Raw genomic sequence first — 23,843 nt, forward strand, 5'->3', positions numbered from 1 at the left:
TTACACTAACCAGTTTTCCCAGAGGTTCCCCTTTTATCTGTTCCACTGGGAATAGAGCAGGTTGATGATCTCCATGACTACACTGTTGTCAGTACATCACAGCTGGTGGCTCAGTATCACATCACAGACTTCAAGCACACAAGTCTTTATTGTTGAATGTGTAGAGCCATTGGAATGGTGCATTCATCCTATTGAACTGACTTCAGTATCTTACTGGCTGAACAGTAAGACCTGAATATGCATTAATATGCTAACTAGGCTTTTTGGCAGAAGGAAATTAAGATAAATGTTGTAGGATTTCTTAGATATGGAAATGCATAAGGTTTTCTCTTGTGCATTTGTATCTAAAGGTGGCATACTTGTTTTGGCTGGGGTACAGTTAATTTTCTTCACAGTGGCTAGTACAGGCCTGTGTTTTGGATTTGTGCTGAACACAGTGATAATAGAGATGATTTTGCTATTGCTGAGCAGGGCTTACACAGAGCCAAGGCCTTTCCTGCTCTCCTATTGCACACTGGGGAGGAGACTGGGGGTGCCTGAGGGGTTGGGAGGAGACAAAACCTGGACAGGTGACCAAAGTGACCACAGGGAGACCCCAGACCATGTGACATCATGTTCAGTGTGTGCAGTGTGGGGAGGAGAAGGAAAGGGGACGTTTGGAGTGATGGAATTTGTCATCCCTAATAACCAATACAAGTGATGGGGCCCTGCTCTCCTGGAGATGGCTGAACACTGCTTGCCATTGCAAAACAGTGAGTCAATCCCTGGGTTTGCTTTGCTTGAGTGTGCTCAGCTTTTGATTTCCCTATTAAAGTGTCTTTATCTCAGTCTGCAAGTTTTCTACTTTTTATCCTTCTGATTCTCTCCCTGTTCCCACTGGTTGGAAAGTGAGCAAGTGGCTGCCTGGGGCTTGGCTGCTGACTGGGCTTACACCGTGACAGGCGAATAAAAAGCTACACCAACGATTCCAACCAGCAAACAGGATGAAAAGGCTTTTATTTTGGTAGCTTTGAAAGACAACAGATGTTGGGCTCATTCCCTGCCCTAGTTCAGTACTCCTTGATCTGTAATACCTTAACCTTAATGTACATGAAGCTCATGTATGGAGTGCCAAAGGGGGAATGGAATTGCAGGCTTTTAGTATGGTTAATCTGTGTGTGCCTAGTTGTCATTTGACTGTTATTTTACCTTTTTTGTGTTAATTATCTTTATTCAGTACTAAGGTTGCAAACTGTTTGTAAAAGCATCTTCATATCTGCTGTGTGTCCATGGTGTAGAGGGTCCTTAGCTACCAGTGTAACATTGTCTTGTGATAGAAGCAAAACCAGAGAGTTGGTCGGGAGTTTTGATTTCTAGTGAACATTTAAAAAATGTGAGCAATATCTTTGCAAATCAGTTTGAAAAAAACAGTAAACCAGCACATCAGATTTGTCCAAATGAACACTTCAAAGTTGACCTGAACAGTTGTGGGTTGGGTTTGTCTGTTTTGCTTTTGTTTTGTTTTGTTTCGGGTTTTTTTGTTGTGGTTTTTTGGGGATTTTGTTTTTTTTAATTTGTTTGCACTTTTTTGTTTTTGGTTGGTTGGTTGGTTGGGTTTCTTTGTATCAGTTGAACAAGCAAGATTTGGAAAAAAAGACGATTATAAATAAAATATTTTTCAAAATCTCAATATGTGGTATGTTGGCAAAGTGAAATCTTTTATTTAGAGCACTTCTAAATTAGAAGGTTGGAATCAAAGGAGCTTTGACTTAAAGTTTTTCCTTGCAAAGTAAAAACCGTTGGCATTTTGGGTCTCCTGTGGCTATTTACCTACCAAAGCAATCATTACTATAGTTTTCAGAAAGTTCTATTTAATGGATCTGAGGCTTTGGATTTTTTAAGTAGAATTTTCTGAGGGTGCCAGAGCTGGCTTCCAGGCAGTCTGTTGATGCTGAGAACCTAAGACCTCTAATTATTCGAAGACTGATGTTGTTGCGTAAATACAAATCAACACAATTAATTTAATATAGAGTTGTTAACTGGAATTATGAAAGACACAAGTTGCATCATTTGTTGTAGAGGCTGAGCTATATGTTGTAACTGCTGACTGCTTTTGTGAACTGCATACTTGTGTTTCTGCAGAACATCTGCAAGTCAGGAGGTCTGTGCCCTATTCCACTCTCTGTGCAAAACCAGCCATGGCAGTCTCATGATAGCTTCACTCTTTTTTTGGAGTTCTTAGACAAAGTTCACAAAATGTATTTGGAGCCTTATTGTGCTCGCTGTGTTCACTGTAAATGCATGCTCATTTGTGCAAGTACAGATGTACATAAACATTGCCAGATTAGCTTTTCCAAACTAGCACCTTAATGCACCTATGATTCTTTTGTGCCTGCGAGTTTACAAGGTAAAGGAAAAGAAACCAGCCAAAGTACATCAGCCATTAAATCCTTTTGCCGTGAGCACCTTAATGTTTGGTAGCCAAGTGCCCCCAGCTTCTCCAGCAGTGGGCAGAGGACCTGTGGAAAATTCTTTTTTCAAAACTGAATGAAATTAGGAACGTACTACAGAATCACTAATATTCAGTGTGTTACACTGTTTTGTACAGGAAGGCAAATTATCTTCTAAGAATGCAAAGGGAGAAAAAAAGAGCAGTTAATGAGTGCAGTTGGTAAATTCCTGTTGGCAAAGACACAGGGAAGATGAGAAGAAATGAGGGATAAGCATACAACCTAAGCAGGAGCAAAGTACAGGACTAAATAATGTTGATGTTCAGCATTGCAGCATTAAGAGATCTACCCTGATTTGAATTTATATAAACAGTCTTTTGTCTTCAGCTATTGTTAGACTCCACAACAAGATGCTTTTCCATACAGAGATTTTATTTTCAACACTGAAAGCTATAAACATCATTGAAAACAAGAAAGAAATCAAAACTGATGAGCAGGAACAAAACCAAACCAGCAATCCGCCCATTTGATTTTTAGCATACTTTGGTAGCAAGGTTCAGTGGCACATTGCATGACAATATAAATAAGTGTACTGAGCATCTCAGTAATGATGTCTTTATCATTACTATTCCAGGAACAGTGTGCTGCTGAGCACTTCCAAATTAGATTAGCTTTTCTTTTTTGCACTATAATAATACTATGCGGAAGTTTTTTTGTTATTTGTTGTGCTTTCTCTGTCTGACCATTGAATCTTACCTGATACAAGAAATATGTCTAATTTTGAAGCCCAAGAGAGTACCAAAACAAATTAGATTTTGAATTCTATGCCTACAGTAATTTTTGTTGGGAGTTTGCTCTGAGATCTTATACTGCAACAGGTGTTCTGCCCCAACAAATATTTTATCAAGTTACATTTTGTTCTGTCAAAGCAGATCTTTATATGAATGAGATTCTCACAGGTTCCTTTCAGGTATACTGTGTATATGTATCTATATCTATATACACATGTATGTAGATATTTGCAGATACAGATATCTGTGTTTATATATATTAAAAATACTTACTGACTATTTTATCATTCTAAGAGAAATTTATACTAAGTTTCAGGGTCTTCCCAGATCTTACCCTGTCCCTTACATTTTCTTCCTAAACAATATTTCCTGTTAGATCAAAGGCATGTAATGTGCATATAATTGTGTGTTTTGTGTACTGATGACTGAGGTAACTGCACAGGTGCAGTGATGGAGGCCATTGCAGTGCTAAGGCCATCGGTCAGTTGTTTCGGACCCTGGTTTGTTTGGTTTTTTTCCCTGTTCTATTTAAATCATAGGTATAACATCAGAGGCACTTCAAAAGGAAAGATGTAAGCCAGTGTAATCTTCTTTGTAACTCCACTAACAGCTGTTCACAGAAACTCATGGTGCTTCTTTTGTTTGAATATTTCAAGCAGCTTTTTAAAAGGAGAAAGCCAAAAAGCTTTCCAAAATGCACTGCTATTTAAGTAACTGTTTAGTATAGCCCACTACTGATGGAAGTGAACAGCAGCATATTGAGAGATTGCAAAAAGTACTGCTGAATTTGACTTGTGTTCCTCTTTGCCTTGTTCCCAGATATTGATGAGTGTGCTGAAGGACGGCACTACTGTCGTGAGAACACCATGTGTGTAAATACACCAGGATCCTTCATGTGTGTCTGCAAAACAGGATACATACGCATTGATGATTATTCATGTACAGGTAAGAGCTGTGTATTTCTGGAAAGAAATAACAGGATGGTGGTATTTACGAGTATTGATATGATTCTTCTGAAGTTAATCTTTGTTAGAGTCACAGAATATCTAAATAGAATGTTAAACAGAATAAACACCAAAATCTGGTACAGAAAATGTAATGCGTTTTACACGTTATGAGTAGGTCATATTGGTTGCCTGAAATTGTGAAGTAGGCTGGATTGTCTTGTGGGTCTGCATGGTTTTGGGTGATGATTAAAAAGGCAAAATGAGGAGACTGAAAAGGAAAACAAGTGAGCAAAAATAGTGCTGTTTTATTTGGTTTTTATGTTCCGTACCAAGTACAACTTCTCTTGGAATACAATGAATATTCTGCAGACTTTGGATGGAGTTAAATTTGCTACATATTAAGAGCTGTTGTGGCCTCATTCTCAACTTTCCACGCTCAATTTTCCAGAGCTGAGAGGGCAGGAGTTCTGTGTGCCTCGAACCTCTGGACAATGTGGTCAGTCTTACCTCTATATCCTCCCTTTTTACTCTACTGCCAGTGGACATGTTTGATTCATAGTGACTTCTGTCTTCTGCTCTTCTTTTATTGCAAAGTAATTTGGGATTATGGAATGAACACTGGACATTAAAACAGTATCAGACTCAGGCTGATTCTAAGTGCTCCTGTATTTTTTCCTACAACACAGATAAGAAAATATGAATCAATGATGTGACACATTTACTCAGTGAACAAAATAGTATCCCTATTTTGTGTGCACAGGGTAACAAATTAGCTTTTTCTTTAAAAGCCTGCCTTTTCTCAGTAAAGCGTTCTTGAAGTTCATATAACCTAACAGAAATTGGCTATAAATGTATGAGAGTATTCGGAATGTGAAGGCAGCATTGTGAAGTTAATTTCTAATTTTGTTCTGTCCATTATGTCTTGTCATTTTTAGCGTCAATGAATCATCTTGGTGCAGAAACAGCTTCTTCATAAACTGGCATGATTCTTTGCCTGTACACACACAACACTCAGAGACATGGATGGCAAATCACATACATATGACTTTTGTCAGTGCTGTCTTACCTGTACTTGTCATTCCTCTGATACATTGGCAAGCACTATTTTACTGCAGTAAGCCCGCTTCTTGAAGGCCAAAGTTACAAAGCCTGCCCACAGCAGGTCCTTTCTGAAGCAACCAGTATGTTTCTGATCATTCTCTTACATTTTCCACACTCTCTGCAGAGCAAAGAAATTGTTTCACTACCTCCTGAGTGTGAATATTGGGATTATTTTAGGACTGACTGTATTGAAATCCACGTGGTACTTTTTCTGCTTGGCTTCCCTTAACTTGCTGTTCTGATTGAACTTTACAAATGGTAAACCATCACCAACTTCACAGGGGCTTTGGGTGCCTATAAATAATGGTAGTTCTTGAGACTCCTCATATTGGATTCTTCATACTCGCTGAAACATACTGTTATGAAATACAGAGTAGTTAAGAGCTTTAGACAGTCAACTTCTGTAAAAGGTGTTGGAAATCCATTTTAGCTTTCACTCTCTATACTGAATGTGGTTCCACATTTGTAAACCATAGTTTCCTGTGAAATCAGCTTCATGGGTGGCAAAATTAATTATTTCTTTTCCACCCTTGTCTTGATCAAGCTGGGAAAAGTCAATGCTAAAAAAGGGAATTAGATGAAAAAGTTTTGTAAGATTTCAAATCTTAAGACCTACTAGGTCATCTGAACTGTGTGTCATGCTGTGATTGCATGTCAGAGACTGTATGTATGAGTAATGCCACTTACTATTATTTGGGACATGGAGCTCTCCCGGAGTTACATTTTAGTGAATTTTGGATACGGACAACCATGAGGATACAGTCCCTGCTGGATGATAGCATTTCAGTGAATGACCACCTAACATCATAAAGTGTATATGTCACAAAATAACTGCATTATTTTTTCCACAAGTATTGTGTGAGCACCTCCGGTGGAGGCACTGGTTCATTAAGTTCATTATGGACTATGGTGGTGGGGTTGTACAGTAGGCACTTCTGTCCAAATCTCTCAATACTCATGTAGAATCCGATGCACTTTGCATTTTGTCAATGGCTGCAATAAATGTAGACTTTCAATTTTTTTTTTCCCCCTCTGTAGAGTTTAAAGTTCTTAGCAAGTCTCTATTTGCCTTACTAGCAATTCTGGGTTTAACTTGCCAGCTGAAATATCAAGGAAACTGAGGAGGAGGCTGTTTTTTAATCCAGTTCAGGAATAACAAAAATATGGTAAACAAGCAACAATTGACCCTTTGTGTCACTAAGTGTTAAAATTTAAAAAATGTGTTTCAGCTCAGAGTTACTTGTAATGCTGTGTAATTGAATCCAGTGTTGGAATTGTAATTGTGCATAAAATAGCTGATACTGTAAACTGGAGAGGAAGCTCTAGTAACACATCCTTTGGAATATTACTCAGCAGGAAAAAATGTTCTGTAGCTTGGCATTGATATGTCATTGTTTGCACAGGATAGCTGAAGCCCAGGTAGATGTTGAAAAATTATATGTGAACCTTGATTAGGCAGGTTATGATGTAAGTGATGTCCACAACTTGCTGGCAGACTAACATACCTTATTGTTCCATCCTGTGAACATACACATAATTTAGCAGGCATTGATCAAAATAGAAAAGAGACATAAAATCAGTGACATTGAAGAGTTTTTCTCCTGTACGAGACATTGAAAAGAAATCTGTACTATCTATCTCTGTCAGAGTCATGCACACAAAAGACTGATTTAGACAGCCTATAGCTTCCAACACAGCTCCAGTTTCTTTTGTCCTGGCATGTTTAATGCAAGTTTTACAATAGATGTGAATTACAGTTTTATTTTCACAACAAAGGATGTAATAAACACATCAATTTCAGATATCTTTATTTCTATATTGGAACCAAGATTCTCAGGGTTAGATTGGGTTAGTCACAACCATATTTACACAGAAGTCTGTTGTTCATGACTGATTTTTATGTTCAGAAATCAATCATAGCTATGAGAAGGAGAGATGACTTCTAAGTTGCACCCATATGCCAAATGGGTGCACAAACTGCAAATTAAAAGCATAAAAATATGCTCTGGGCTACCAGCCTTTTGTATCCTACAATGTTATCATCTCATTCCCCTTCCACTTTTCTTTCCAGAACCTGGAATGTAATGATGTTGTGCCAGGGGAAGGAAGGTAGATAATGGCAGGAGTCTCTGCTGGGGTAGTTTTGTATGTGCACAAGTGTGCTGCTGCACTGTTGCTGTTAGCTGGGATCAAATCAGAATGCTTTGATTATTTTCTGAAATAATAACATTCATGTCTTTACTTTGCATGGGATTACAGAAGTTCAAAGGCTGTTTTCTTGGCTTTAAAAAAGAAAGTTTTCCTTCCAGAAACAGGAGCCCAGTATCACCTCCAGTCTTTCAGGGCTGCTTTATAATTTGCAGCCAGTAGCATTACCCTGAGCAGTGTAGTGGATGTCTTTTCTTCCACAATTTGTTATGGGAGAAGGTAGGAAATGAGAGACAAGAGCTCTTTGTTTTGCTCTTGGCTCTAACAATGAAGAGTCCATAACAGCCACAGTGAATGGTTAATCATGTTCAGTCTCAGCAGTTGTCTTTAGTTTTCTGCATAGGGACCACTCACCTGAGTAACCCAACAAGACTTGAACAAAAGATTCAAGACCCTGTGAGACTTAGTGCATCCTCCATAGGCTGTATTAAGGCACAGGAAGGTGCATTCCCTGATCTGGAAAAAACATGGATTTTCTGAGCCCCAGATGACTTTTAAGGCTCTTTTCTGTGCAAATTCATGGGCCACCTTTTATTTATTTTTTTGCTTTCCATTTGGATTAAAGGGGAAGTTGCTCTGATGGAAGTGCTGGTGATGTGCTCTGCCTCTCCTGTGGTTTTGGAATCACTGAGATGATGTGGGGAAGGTAATGCATGATGTTACTCTCTCAGAGACTTCTTCCCCAGGGGCTGTCTCATGTTTCCATTTGGTGGTACAGGAGGGGCAGGTGAGGGTGCTCTCCAGGGGTATCCTAGGACAATATATTCAGTTCTCTCTTTGCCCCTGGTCTGGGCAAGATGATAAATAACTGACTGTAAGAAAGACATATGAAGTATTAGTACATTAGCCAGAATCTTTGAATTAGTGTACATGTTGTTGTCTGGGGTTTATGAAGTTATGTATTACCTATTTATGGTGGTTTTTTTCTGTTGGTGTTTTGTGGTTAGTGTTTGGGGTTTTTTTGAGAGAAGTGAAGAAGTGAGTAATCTACAACTTTGTGCCCAGACACCAGTGAGACTTTACAATTGTGCTGTACTTTGGCAGAAAATAAATGTGAATTCTTAATGGATTAATTATTAAAAACTCATCAGGCATGTTGCAAATTGTGGGCTACTTCTTCCAAGCATGCTCTGGCCACATTAGCGATGCTGTCCATCTGAGCTTTGTGGGACCATTGCCACATGTAAAGCTGGATGGTCACATACATGTTTTAAGTGTCTGCAGACCATATAATGTTTTTTCATAACCATTTTTTGTCAATTCATTTCAGATTATTTTGTCTTTCCTTTTAATTTTCAATTCAACTACGTCATGCTGATTTTTACACTGCTTTTAGAAAACAGTAACTTAGAAGCCAAAGGATTTGGCAAACCAGGGGAAGATTTTAAATCTGTGAGGCCATTATTGTGCATTACAGCCTGGTACCATCACATGCTCCTGGGTTTGTTTTCTGATTTCTAAAGAAAATTGCAAAGAATTTTTATGTAACATCACTATGTTGGGTATATTTGGGTTTTTTTTCCTTCAGAGTCAAAATAGAAGAGATGAAGTAGTTCTTTAGAATCATGGAATCATAGAATGGTTTGGGTTGGAAAGGACTTTGAAGACCATTTAGTCCCACCCTTCTGCCATGGGAGGGGACAGTTTCCATTAGATCAGGTTGCTCAAAGCCCAGAGCTTTGGTCTTTGGCCTTGACTTGATCATATGGAAAAACCTACTCAAAGAAATGAGAAATATGTTACATTCACCAGGTAATAACTAGCTGTATCTAGCTGGACCTCCCTCTTCCTCTGCCCCTGTGTGTCTTTCTGAGTCTCAGAGATTTTCCTAACAATATTTTTCTGAAAATGGTGTCAATGAATTCAGCATAATTTTTTTATTTTTCTGCGATAGCCTCTCACAATAAATTGAAGTCTAATAATAGTTTTCACATAAATTAACAACAAACATAGTTGTAGTAAGTTGAGTGACACCTGAAATGTTAATTCTTGGGAATACTGGCAGCTCTGCATATTTTGCAAATCAAATTAAATCACAAATCTGTTGCAAATTGGAAGGAATTCCAAGATCAACATTAAAATAATTAAGAGTCTGGGGAGATTGATTTGACATATGGAAAAGATTTAAGGAGAAAACTACACATTTAGCTGCATAACAATGATGAATGTGCATAAAGTAGGGATTATGATAACAGTAATGTAATTAATAATTACTGGGGAGGTTTCAATAGTAAGAGGAAAATGTAGGGGAAAGTACCAGTTTGCAGACAGGTGGCCAGTACCTTTTGACATTAGTTTTTAAAGTCTGACCCATATTCTTTCTAATGATCCTGTGGGATGTGTGGAAAAAAATCACTTCAAGATAATGCATAAAGAATTGATTGCCATGCTTAACCCATTCAGCTCTTATCCATCTCATACTCTGTTGTCCACCTTTCTGCCATTTTTCCTATGCAGCCATTAATGTTTTCCAGCTGGCTACATCATTGGGGTTTATTCTACATTTGCTTTGCCCATAGCAATCAAAACTGTCCTTCCTAAGCTCTCCTGTTTGGCTCTATTGTTCTAGCTATCTGTGGCTTACAAACAACCTACATGTCTGCTTGGATTTCAGCTGATGGTTTGGTGTTTTACTCCTTTTTTTTTCATATAGTGTGTAGCCAAAGTTTGGGTCTTGTGTCCTTTTCCTTCATTGATACTTTGGTTACAATATAAATTGTAAAGGGTGCTTCTGAGAAAGCAGAGGTGCTGTCTTTGCAGTACAAATGCTGCCCATCCTAATCCCCCAAGCACAGATGCCTCCACTTTGGGAACCAGCAGTCTGGTATCTGGAAGGACTTTAAAATGCCACATATAAGAACCTGCAATTTTGTTGGAATTACGGCTCATACCATTTGTAATTCAGATTATCATGACTTTGGCTTTTTGCCCAGTTATTTTCCTCTGTTTCTTGCAAGCTATGTTTATTTTTGAGGGGAAATACAGTCCCTGTCACATGGGTTTTTTTATTAACATAGTACTCTGACACACTTTGGAAAAATGATTCCTCTTGGCATCTAGAAGCTCAAGTTCATAAAAGTGCATCTGCCTCTAGGCTTCTGTTCAGATTTCATTGGTTTATTTTTTGACTTATAAATCCATCAATTGTTTGGGACATAAACAGTCTGAGAAATCTCGTGCTTTTTTTTTTTTTTTTTACTGTGCAGTAGAAGTGATGTTTAATGGCAGGGATATTTGAGAAAAAGTTTTGTTGAATTACTTGTGAGAATGCTGAAGTTAAAATCAATCTTTATTCCCTAGAGCACAGACCAATTTACATGTTCAGGAAAAGTTCATTTCTGGGTTCTGATGTGGAGTGGAAAATGGTTTTGTACCAGTGTACATTGGTAGGATTTCAGCTAGATGTGAAGTGTGGGTATTTTCCGGTATCATGTATTGCTAGTTTTGTTGGTTTGTTTTCCGACTGAACATTTCAGATCCCATAAATGAGTTCTGACAACTGAAGAGGAATACCTTAATGTATTTAAAATGATGAATAAAATCTATCTTACATGTGAGGCATATGTGCTGTGTTTTACCACCAACACTAACCTCTTCTAAGAGTAACGTAGTTGTCTGAGTTTCCATGGACAAAAACTACTGTAAGACTGATGCAATCCAGTGTTGGATGAAGTAATCCATCTTCTGTCTAAAGCTGCATGCTTGTTCTCAGTTAACTAAAGTATAAAATTTGCCTACCTTTTCAGAGACACAGGCGTATCCACAAGTCATCCTGAAGATAATAAGAGCTGATAGTGCTTAGTACATTGGTAAATGTGACCACATTTTAATAAGTGACCAAATGTGGCCTCAAGATGCAATATTATTCAGCACTGCTGCATGCTCTTTGTTCTTCACTGCTGCAAAGAAATTAAAAAAATAGAATGTTATCTCAGAGGAGTCATAGGCTTGTAGTGTCCCAACTATGCTACATGAAAATGCCAAAATATGAGACATGGTAACTATAAAAAAGCTAATTTCTTCCTATTTATTTCCCTTGACTTATTTTTGATGAATTCAGCAACATCCAAGTTTTCCTCAAGTTCTGCAGCTTATAGAGAAGCTGAGTTAATTGACGATGCTTAAATAAAAGCAGAATAATTGCTCAATATGGTGCAAAAGACAGAGTAATAAGCAAACATACTGACAGGGGCAGGTTGTAACATCACTGTAGTGACATACCATGGCTTGAGTAAGGAAATGTCTTAGTCACCAAGCCACCCGAGAATTTAATGATGTGGGCAAACGAGCCATCTGTCTCTCCATCTCCAGTTTTGGTTACATCCTCACCCCCACCCTAGATATGTCAGAAGTAATGTGTACATGCATTATCACAGAGAGCAATGCAAACTCCTCAGGGGTGATGGTGTCCAGCTCTACTGCCAAGGTTGCTATTAGTAATAAGCACTGTAGAAGTCAGCATGCTGACTTGTGTGCATGGAACATTTTTAACTCAAAGCCTATTTGATTCTGGTTTCTATTACTTGGCCCAGTTTCCATTCTGCTTTGTAGTATGTCAGCCTACACGAAGCTCTCACTTTTCTTTGAGGATAAATTCTCTCCTATATCCACTTTCTAGCGGTACGATAATTCACAAAGCTAATAAAGGAATGATGGCTCAGACTGAGCTTGTTGCTATGCGACCACATTACTGAGATAACAACACAAGTAATTTTTATATATCTGCTGTATCTTACACAACTGAACTCAATTATGCTTTATTTGGTTTGAATCAGGTTATCCTTGGCAACTTAGTTTGGAGTCTGTTTAAACTTGGAATGAGAACTTTTTTTTCCTAGAGGATACTTTTTAGGTCCCATTTTCTCCTTGGTTACTGACCCAGTTCATGACAACTGTTCATCTGGCTATGCAGTTATAGCAGGATGGATTTCTCAGCTGATCAAAATCCGGTGCATTTTTAAAGGGTCCTTGGTAGAACATGATTTGAGTTACACAAAAAATGGATTCCCTTGACAAAGATGTGAGTGTATGGTTTTCAGTACTAAATGCTTAATTCATTTACAGAAATCATTATTTACCAAATATATGTGTATTTGGTATATATGTGTGTGTGCATGTATGTGCTTATCTATGTATCTGTCAATGCATTATATAGCATGGATTCCCTATTGGCCTTGGGAGCAAAGGTCAGTAAAAGATCGGTTTTGTATCAAAAGCAGTCTCTGTTTTGCATTTCTACCATTTCTGTATTCTGTTTAAAATTTATCTTTCTGCAGAAGCAGACACCAGAATTGATTGTTTTGTTCTACAAGGAATATATTTTACATTCTTTGTGTAATGAGGAATTTTTCAATATATTAAAGGAGTTCCAGATATCAACTTGAGAATATACTCAGCTTACAACTAACTCAGAGAACAGCATAACCTTCCTTTTAATGTAAAAAATTTGAAATTACAATATTTCCTAGCATTAATGTTGCTTGATATTAATATCACAGCATTATGACAGACATCCAATGTACCTCCTGTTTCTCAGTGCTCTGAAGCCCTCTACAGCTTTTCAATCACCCAGCATCCCTCACCAGCTTCTACAGTGCAGTTCTGTGCTGTGTCAGTGCAATATGATTGGAAAGTAGAAGCGTAGGGTATATTGTAAAAATAGAAAATCTGTCAAATCATGCAGCACTAAGTGAATTATTAATTCCTAAGGTAATTACATTGACTCTTTACATTAGAACTTCACTGATGTTGATGCAGGAGGTGGCATTTAGTTTGCAGTTAAGACACCCCAATGTACATCTCTTCGTCTAAGCTCACATTCTCATCGACAGAGGTCAAGAATTCAGCTGGACCCAACTCAGCTGTCTATTAACAGTTCGAGGCAATCATCATGATAGGATTAGCAGATCCATCCCAAGACCTTGATTCATTGCAGCAGGACATCCCTTCGCAGCTGGACCTCCCCTGGCCTGTCCTTCTGTGGATGATCACAGGCTGTGACAGATAGACTGTAAAGATCAGGAAACACGGCAGGCAGCCTTGAGGACAGTTTGTTTGAAGTCATAAGGATCTTTCTGGCTCAGGAGATGGGAATCTGCTGCTGCCTCACTGAGCGAGCCAGAAGTGAGGGAGGTTGGATGGCTCACATCTATCATGTCTGAGCCAGCTGGTGATTGCCTCATGCCAGGAGAGTGTTGCCTGTTCTCAGAGGGACTCCAGCCAAGGTCAGTGAGAGACTGGAGCTACTGCATGAAGCAAGACAGTTTTTAAAAAAGGAAAAGTGGAGTTATTTAAGGTTATGTGATCATGCTGTATTGAAGTCAGTGGTTTTCTACACATTTACAGTAAAACGTCTATAGCCATAATACCATTTAGCTGGGGTTTAAGGGTAATGGGTACTGATGGCAGTCAATGCATATCATGTCTGTCTTTTGGCATTCTACAGTTGAAAAACATTTCTAATCTAAGACAACACAGTTTTTAGAAAAGACAGGGGGTAAGAAAGCTAACTTCCAAGACTGGTAAGGGGAGACATAATATTTTTTAATATTGTACAGGGCTTCAGAAGCCTTTCCTTTAATATTATAGATGCAAGTTGGGGTTTTTGGGGTTTGGTGGTGGGGTTTTTTTTGTTTTGTTGTTTTTTGGGGTTTTTTTTTAATGAATATGGAAGGTTCCTATTTGTATAGATAGAAATTTCTGAATTATTTCTGTTCAGACAATCTAAGGGCATGGAAGCTTTTAATTCTTTACAATTTGATTCCTACTGCATGCCACATGGCATATAATCACTGACTCCTGAAATAACTTAGAAGTGTCCTTTGTTTTTCATGAAGTGTTTATGAGAGATTAATTTACTTTATGATAATGGAAGACTATTTCCTTAACTCCTTTTTTATACTGTCAGTCATTTCAATTTAGCATGTCATCTTCTTTGACAGTTTGTCTCTGCAATAGTTCTCTGTCAATATTGCTGCCTTTTGTCAGTCTTTTGGATGATTATTGACTTACAAAACCTTGTACTTCGCCATAGCAAAATTCTTTCTTGTGGTATAGATCCCTTGACCACAGGAGGAGTTGCATCCTTCCTAGTCCTTCTTTGAACTCAGAATTATGCTGTAGTCTACCTTGGAATGCACAAACTAAGCATACTGGATTTATACACTTCACTAACTCACCCAGTGTCTGTGTTCCGATGTGAAGTCCCAAAGAAGGACTTATATTTTGAGTTTTGCACGTAACTCCTGATTCACGCTGAAATGTGCTGATGATTCTGCTGCCAGGCTGTGGTTGGTCATGCACGAATGCATAGTGTGTAAGTTAAACTCTCTCTTCTGCTGCCCTTCTAATTTTGTCTAAAACTAGTTTCATTTCCTGAATTTGCTATATCAGTGTTTGCCAGCTCATGTAAGTGAGTAAAGGCAACAGAGTTTTTGGCAAGACCTCTCTACAACAGTCAAAAAGAGCAGATCAACAAGAAGGAAAAAATACTGAGATAATATGTTGGCCATCCTTAGGGTTGTGGTCTGCTAATGCCCCAAGGAGGACTGGTGAAACCAACATCAATAACTTGAAAAGTCACATTGATTCAAAGGGAAGCATTGCTGTCTATGTTGTACTGCTGTACAATATAATCCCAAGGGGTTTGGGTGAAATTTCACTTTTGTTAGTGAAGTTGCATTTTGTGAGGTAATGTTTCTGAAAGTACTTTGTCTAGAAAAGATACTTGATATTTTTCCTGAGGACATTATCAATACATAGAACTCACAGAACTGTTCTGTTTTGTTTTTTTTAAAAAAGGAAATGCTAGTGGGTTTGTGGCATCTTCAAGATTGATCTGGAAAACTGAAAATTGAAATTATTTGAGGGCAGTAATCAATTTACCTTCTTGAAACCATGCCCTTTACTGTTCATGCAGTCAGTTGTGCAAAAATTGACATACCCCCCACCTCATCAGGTAACAAAAAAACCCCTTGGAATATGTCAGTGTTTCTATCAAGAATCAAGAGCTCTGTCAACAAGCTTGGCAATAAAACAGGAAACTGCTCTACCTAAATGGTTCGTAGGAGTTTTTGTGGGAGTATTTTTTCATTCTGACAAGCTTCCAAATCATCTCAAAAAGACAGTATCTTCTTCTTTATGTTGTTATATGCTGCAGTCTTTTCACATCCTCTAACATATATTATTTGGAGAAATGGTGCAAGGAATTGTATCTATTTAATATTTTTAAAGTAGAAGGTATTCCAGGGAAAACACATTCTGTGAGCTAGCTTGATTAGCCCATAACCCACACTGCTCAAAATCAAAAGTTACTGTTGTCTTCTGTAGCTGTTCTTTAAAATCATCTCAAGAAATAAATTAGAATTAAGTATCTAAGTGAATTATAATTTTAAAAAATATATCAATATCCTTATTTATTTAGATTTTATTCCTTCATTATATTCAGCTGTTTTAGTGTGTCTCCCTTCCAATATACTAATAAAGATGCATTTAATTTGAATGGGGCACAGAATTTAATAATGAATAGTTATTTTCTAATGCAAAATAATATTAGCGTGGTAAACTGCTTAATCATGCAATAAGAGATGAAATTATACTATCCCAAATATCTGTCTTGGCAGATATTGGAATTAATTTGTAAATACTTTGTAAGTTAATGTCCAAGTCACATAGAAATGGAGATTTGGATTGGACTGACAAAGATAAGCAGCTCTGAGTCACACAGACCAATCACCAGGAAAAATATATTGTCAGCAACAGTAATTACAGCAGGTAATTGTGTCATTTGCCCTGTTACAGCCGAGTAAATGTGATGAGTTTGGAACACACCAGCTGTCACACAGTGTTAACTTTGATGTTTAGGGTTTGGAAACGTGTAGTAGAGTCTTTTGATGACAGTGCATTTAAAGAAATAAAACTAAAGGTTTCATGCTACTCAAAGTGGGGATAAATTGCCAGTCTTACTCAAGATAAGGTTGTTTCTAGAAAGGATTCATCAAGAGTATCTGTTCTAATTTGTTCAAGTGTTTTTAAAATTTTGGAGTATGCAAATACTTGAAAAGAAATGTTTCTTACCTTGTTCCTAATCCTTCAGAAGGTGAAATTGGATGAACTGAAATTCTGTCTGCATCATTTTAATGCCTGAAAAGTAAATAAAGTTTGTTGCTGGCAGTAGTCTGAACAGATATTTCAGTCTGCTTTGAATACCCAGGGTTTACCTTAATACACCTTCCACAGGATGGGCTTCATCTTAGTTTGAAGTACTTGAGTTGTTCACAGTATCTCTGCTTAAATCCTAACTTTTCCAAAGAACAGACTTGTGCAGGAAAGTAGGGTTACAGAGATGAAGTCATTCTGGGATGATAGTAATAGTGGAAAAATGGAATATCTGCTCAAAGTTTACTTTCTGCTTAACTTCATTGATTCTAAATTAATATTGGTACTTTTTGAGACCTGAACAATACTGTAGACTTCATATCTGTGGTTCTGCTTGTTCAAACAATTCATGGTGTTCTTACACAAGACAAAATTTGATGGCAGGATTTTTCAGATATGTAAAATTTGCTAAGATGTGCTTTTGCAAATACTTATTTTCAATATAAAATACACATAAGTATCTTAAATGTATTCTAACTTTGATGATTTTATGATGCATGTAAGTACAGAAATAATTATTTGTAAGCTTGATAGACACTAGCAATTGAACTGCGGCAACAAAGACATGGTGTACTCTGGAAAATCTACCCATGAAACAAGTTAGCCACTATCAAGTTTCATACCATTACAGCAGTGGGGGAATGAATGTGAGAACACATTTCATTACATCTCCTTTACTGTGCTGTTCAGCTTTTTGTTAGAATCAGTTCAGACAGCTCTGCAGGTTTTCTTCTGGACTCAAGGGCTCTATGTGAGCTGCAGCAGCCAGGAGCGCTTCATGGCTTTCAAGGCCATGTGTGTTATCTCCTCCCTGACACTGCACAGACTGGCTGCACCATTCTCCCCAAGTGCTTTTGTGTCCAGGGAACATGCAGTGTTCACGAAGGATATGTTGGCTGTGCTGTTTTGGTGTGCCCTTGTAAAGTACCCAGGGGGATGTATGCTAGGGAAAATGGGGTGCATCACTGGAGATGGCATCAAGGCTGACCAAAGGGAAAAGCGGCAATATTGCTCTACCTTATCATCACTGAGGTATAACTTTGTCCCCATTTTTGAGTGGAGAAGTCTCTTCAAAATCAGGTGAGCAACACTTAAAGAAGGCCTCCTCTCCCTAGAGAGCTCAAGCATCCTGTCTTACCAAAAATTATGCTGTCCTTGATATACAGTGAGTGACCTGAGTGTCAGAGTCACAGCCCTGCCAGGGAAAGGAGAGGAGCTACTTCATGCAAAAAGCCCATTTGTTTCCTGGAATTTATGGTAGGTAAGTTGCTCCAGATTCCTGCAGACAAGAGCAGGATCAAAGCAACAGCAGCATTTCATCCACCACTGTGGTGCCTCTCATTTTCTTTGCCAGACAAGTGCTGACTTAGGTAATGGTGCTGTAATGTTGTAATTGATTTTCCAGGAGTCCCTGAAATGTGTTGACAAACCCTGGTCACAATGGTATTCCAAAAAGAATTGAAGCAGCACCAGCTGTTTCTAGGGAGTTTTGAGAACATTACTGTTCTCTAGCAGTTTTGATTGCTGAGACATCTTTCTTCTATCACTTTGTGCATATCCACCTTCTGTTAACTTTGTGCTGAGAAAGTGTTCAGTGGTGGTTTTATGGAGTCTTCTGATCATATGGGTAATCTCTTAGTTGTTACTAATGAAATATGGGAGCAGCCAGCAAGTCACCAGCCTCAAGAGCAGTCAGGTTACTTTACAGCTTTTATTTGTGTAACAGAAATATGTGTGGGAGGGAGGCCAAATATCCAACGGGCATCTATTACTAGTGGCAGACTTGTTACAGCATGGAGCGTTTTAGTAAGGAAACAGTGAATAAAAAGGGTTGGAATTAGAAGAACTGAAATAACCATTTTTAAGTTGGCTGAGGAAATTGTATTTGCAGCTCTAGTCTGGCTATTCTACTAGCAATGAAGTAGCGAGTACCACGGGAGATGCAGAATTTACTATCATTATTACTTTTGACTACACAGTAGAAAATTTTGAAAGCATCAGTTTATCATCAGTGTATGGGAGGTTTTGTATACAATAAAAGTTGGAATTAAGTAAGAGTTAGCTAGGAATAAATAGTGCATCTATCTAGATTAAAAAAAAGGGAAATAAAAGATGACTCTATGGAGAAAGTCTAGAAAGGATACAGAATGAAATACCTTTTAAAAGATAGATACCTCATTTTAAAATGTTCCTGTTTAAAGATGCTAAGAGATCAGTTTAAATTAAGGCAAAAAAGAACTGTATGACAAGGTCCTTGTCAAGGTCTAGACTGAAATCTCTTAAGGTGGGATTTGCAAAATCATTTTGCTTTTATGCTACAGTCCTGCCATTGTAATCAGTGGGAGTTACAGATGTTCCTTTAGGGGAAACAGTTGGGACTCTGCTAAATGCTTTAGAAAATCCTTCCCTTAAACTTTTCTGTTCAAGAGGGTATACAGAAAATGACAGATGTGAAAGAAAATGGAGATAAATTAAAGCTTTTTTAACTTTAACTGTCAGGAAAAATATTCTTCAATATATTTACTCTGCCTAACTGGTTGAAAAGTGTAAAAATTCACACGATTTTGCATGGTGTAACACTGATTAATATTGCAATAGAAGCCTCCATGAGAGGAGTGTATTTTGTAAAAATATATATTATTCCATGAAACTGGAAATTACAAAACACATTTTGAGGAAGATAAATCTTAGGTGTGTTTTAACTAAGTTTAAGTGATTGGATGAAGAGCTGTAGAGGAAGACAGAGGGAATAAGAGTAGGCCTGCCACAAAATATGTATTTTATCCATCAACTCATCTGAAAATACTTAGTATATCTTTGTCTTCCCAGTGTTCTGAGAGATCTTGGCATAGACTTCTTGGTGTGCAGATCCCACACAAAATGTGGACTGGTCAACATTCAAGTTAGTACTAGTCTTTTCAAGTTGAGTCCTAGATGAGAGCATAGCCTGTTTATAGCCATAAAATCCATTATTAGAGCTACAGAATTTGGAATTACTAGTGGAGAATTCAAAGGGACTTAAAACTAGGAGTCATGTATTCCATAAGTCTAGGAGGAAAATCCAGAACAGGAATAACCAAAAAGTAAAGAAAAGAGATTTTTCACAAGGAAAAAAGTCTCAAGGTCAAAGGATAGGAAAAAAAGTATATGCTTCTTGTAGGCTTTGGTGTGCAAAATAGTTTTCTTTAGATGAAAGTCTGTTGTGAAATAAAAAATAAAATTTAAAATCTTCTTAGAGTAAGTGTTTTTTAAAAACTAGCGTTAACTACAATTAGAATGGCCCAATTTTTCGAAATTTGTATTTGCATACAAATATGCAGTATTTCTCTAGACTTTCTTGTGTTACCTATGTTGGTAGAGACCATTGCACACATTAAGGTTTTTGGCTCTCCTAGAAAGAAAAAAAGGTTATGATGGAAATTTGAGGTGTTTAGGGATGGATTTCATCATCATGTACAGTGTCATGATTTGCTTCTTTTGTGAAACAAATTGAGTCAGTTTCAAAAGTTCAGCTCAGCCTGTAGCTGTCTTGGGTCTTGTCAGAAGTACAGCCACCTTGGAGCTTTTTCCAGAGCCCTCCTAGCCTCACAGGCAGATGCAAAGAGAATGAATGCTTGTTTTTTCAGTCACTTTTAATCCTACATCAGTAATTGCTAGTCACATAGATTGCCTTCTTTGTTTTCCTAGTAGTATAACTAGGATGCATATATTCCTGCTCTCCTGGAGATGGCTGAGCACCTGCCTACCATTGCAAAACAGTGAATTAACCCCTGATTTTGCTTTGCTTGTGTTTGCTCAGCTTTTGCTCTCCCTATTAAACTGTTTTTGTCTCAAACCATGAATTTTCTGGCTTTAGGCTGTCTGATTCACTCCCTGATCCTGCTGGGGGAGGGAGCGAGCAGCTGCTCTACGAAAATTGTCGTTTATGGCTGCACTGAAGAAAGCATTAGAAAATAAAGACCAAGAGCAACATGGTTATATGGGAATAGATGAAGATTAAAATCAGTCAAGTAACAGGGTTAGCAGGGAACAAACTCTTCTAGACCTGGCTTTTGGTGTCCCCAGCTTTGAACTGAATCTGCTGGTGGTCATTCATGACTCAAGCATTAACTAAGGGTCAGCTGTGTGGTGGTAACTATGAGTAATTAAAACAAAAGTTCTATTTTGCATTTAAATTAAGAAAGATCTATAGAAAAAATTAGTTGAGGAATATCAATCACAAATTTTAGCATAAATATATGCAAAATATAAAATCATAGACTCTTTTAGGTGGAAAAGACCTTAAGATCATCAAGTCCAACCGAACACTGCCTAGTCCACCACTGAACTATGTCCCTGAGTGCCACATCTTCGTGTCTTTTAAATGCCTCCAGGGATTGTTACTCAAGCACTTCACTTGCTAGACTGTTCCAGTGCTTGATAGCCCTAACAGTGAAAAATATCTTTCTAGTATCCAATCTAAACCTCCAAGCACAACTTGAGGCCAGTTTCTCTTGTCCTGTTGCTTGCTGCTTTGGAGATGAGACTGAGACCTCACCTGTGTACAGCCTCCTGTCAGAGGTGGGGAAGGTCCTCCCAGGCCTTCTTTTCTTCAGGCTAAGCAATCCCTGTTCCCTCAGACACTCCTCACAAGACTTGTTCTCTGGTCCCTTTACCAGTTTCAGTGCCCTTCTTTGGACATTTTCCAGCAAATAGTTCAATAAATTTACAGCATTTGCTCTTTAAAAATAGTGTGCATATACTGTGATTTAAATTAACTCTGCCAATTAGAGTTTAAATGAGTTAATATGAAGTCTTAAAGAGATTAACCATCTGTCATTTCTCAAATGATCTTAATGGAACAAGTCTACCATATTACACATATAATTGCTACTAATTTTTGTCTTGTGCGTGAACCATAGGTGGGGGAGAAACCCCATGTAATTAAGGTAAACTGAAAGTGGGTATTTAAGTCTTTTGGCTATTGATAATTATAGTAAATCTTATCTTTTGTCACTGCCATATCAGATGACCAGCTGGTCATCATGATTCTGTAGTTCTATACCAAATCATTGGGAAGGAGACAGAAGGCCAAAGTAATTTCAATTCTTGAATGCAGAGAGATCAAAAGGGAAAAATATATTCTCTTTATTTAAATTATTTTAATTTAATCCGGTTCTTCACTCAGCAATCTGATCTGTTTCATCATGTTACAAGAGTACAAGTGCAGTGATATAATCTATTTATATTTTTAGGAACTTTTATGCATTTCTGCATTTTAAAGATGATCTCAGCTCTTATTTTCCAGTGTTATTAATTGATGGTTCAGGAAAACTGCCAGCATAATATTTTTCATCCCTAAGGGATGCAACTCAGTCATCATTCCTATTTGCTATTGGATTATGATTAATCATTTTTTTCTTAGACTTTGTAGAATTTGGATACACAATGCAAATATTGGGAAGGCTTGCAGTATTCATGTAGGAAATGCTATACAGATATTTCTTTTAATCATAAAATACACAGTAGGAAGGATAAGGGGTGATGTTGCATATTGCAAATGAGGAGGCAGGTGCCACACCTTGTGGACAACATGTTAAATTTTACTAAAGTCAGCAAGAATCTCTGCACAGATAACAAATTTGGTAAGACAGGTCCCCAGCTGTCATTTCACTGAAATGCATTACAGCATCTAGTGGGTCCTGATCAGTTTATGCCACCAGTCTCACTTTGTAGGGTACAATACTTCACCCTAGATACCCTTCTGAAGTAAAGTTTTTCTTAGACATATTCTGAAATAGTATTTCAAAATAAATCAGAAAAAAAAATTCTTCATGTTTACTCTATGTGCCTGTATATATAGATATGTATGTATATATATATATTTGTGTGTATATAATGTATTTGCACACAAAAAGATGCAAAAGTGAATCAATTGCATCATCACATAATTTTAACCTTTTTAAGTTGTCTGTGACATAAGAACTATTTAATGAGACATTCATATGCACTTACCACTGCTGTTGTTTATGACCATGAGGCAATAGCAAATTTTGGAGTTAAATTTTTTTCTCTATCTAGAAAGACCTCATTCCAGAGATAGCTTAGTCAATATAAGTAGAGTATTTAAAGCTTCATTTGATTCCCAGACCAGCAATGTTATGAATTTTAACACTGTTGAGCACGAGTCCTGGACAGCGCAAAATAGATTTCAGATATATTAGATAATAAAGCTTTAGAATTCGTCATTTAAACTAGTGCATTTGATCTTTGTACAAGATGTTTATGCAAGTTCAGGTTGGTAAATCATTAAAAATTCTCTGCAAAAATAATTTTAATTTCTTTGCCTCTGTAATACAATTGCACCTGGCCTGTTCCTATCTTAATTATGCTGTGCAGTGAAATAAGTATGGAATGTTCATTAAATGTGTCATATGATTTCTAAAGATTTTTTAAATAAATGGCCTTGAGAAATAAAATTTTAACATTCCTAAATTAGGCAAATGATATTTCTAAACTGGTTTTTGATCTTAAAAAACATATTGCAGGTTCTCTTTTAATGATTCTTTTATAAATTGCTTTTTTGCTTCTTTGTAATGCATGGTCCTATCTGCTTCTGCAGTTTCTGATTTGGTATTTAACATTGCTCAGCTCTGCAATTTTCTCCTTTTTCTTTTAAGGTGACTTTCCAAGTATTTGATTAAAAAAAGAAACCAAATTGATAAACATGGATTAATGAAGAATTATGACCAGAGCACCACCCTTTTTGTTAATAATAAGTATTTCTGTTTTAATAAGCTGAACAATCTGTGTTGTTATCACTGGTGATAAACCTGTTTCTGGTGGTCTCTTTAAATTGGTGTGGACAGTGTGCCAGGTGCTGAAAGAGTAGATGAAGTGACATGGTCTATGTAAAGGATTTTTTCAGGTGTAATTTAACCCTGCAATCTTCCATAAAAGAGCCACTCCTGAAGTGCAAACTGTCTGCTCTGTTAAGTATCACTGTAGAAAGCAATATGAAGAAACACCATGTTTAAATGGTTTTAGGTGTGTTATTGAAGCTGGGATGATACAGAGAAACAAATTTAGAGGGATTGTAAAACATACCGGTCCTTTTTTTTTTTTTTTTTCTGATTTTTTGTATTCCAATCATATAAAAATCGCCTTTATTTGAATCACAGATTTTCTCCTAACTTTGAAACATTTTCCTCCTTAAAATGACATATAAACTT

The 23,843-nt window shown here is 37.3% G+C and overlaps 1 protein-coding gene across 1 annotated transcript in view; it reads left to right on the forward strand.

Annotated features, from left to right (window-relative positions):
- NELL2 (neural EGFL like 2) overlaps positions 1 to 23,843 on the forward strand; it is a 140,594-nt gene that overhangs the window by 72,568 nt on the left and 44,183 nt on the right. Inside the window, exon 13 of the mRNA XM_033057442.1 lies at positions 4,040 to 4,165. Coding sequence (XP_032913333.1) covers positions 4,040 to 4,165 — 126 coding nt within the window. The remainder of the gene's footprint in view (positions 1 to 4,039; positions 4,166 to 23,843) is intronic.

The sequence above is a fragment of the Catharus ustulatus genome, chromosome 4 (assembly GCF_009819885.2).
Source record: "Catharus ustulatus isolate bCatUst1 chromosome 4, bCatUst1.pri.v2, whole genome shotgun sequence".
NCBI lineage: Eukaryota > Metazoa > Chordata > Aves > Passeriformes > Turdidae > Catharus > Catharus ustulatus.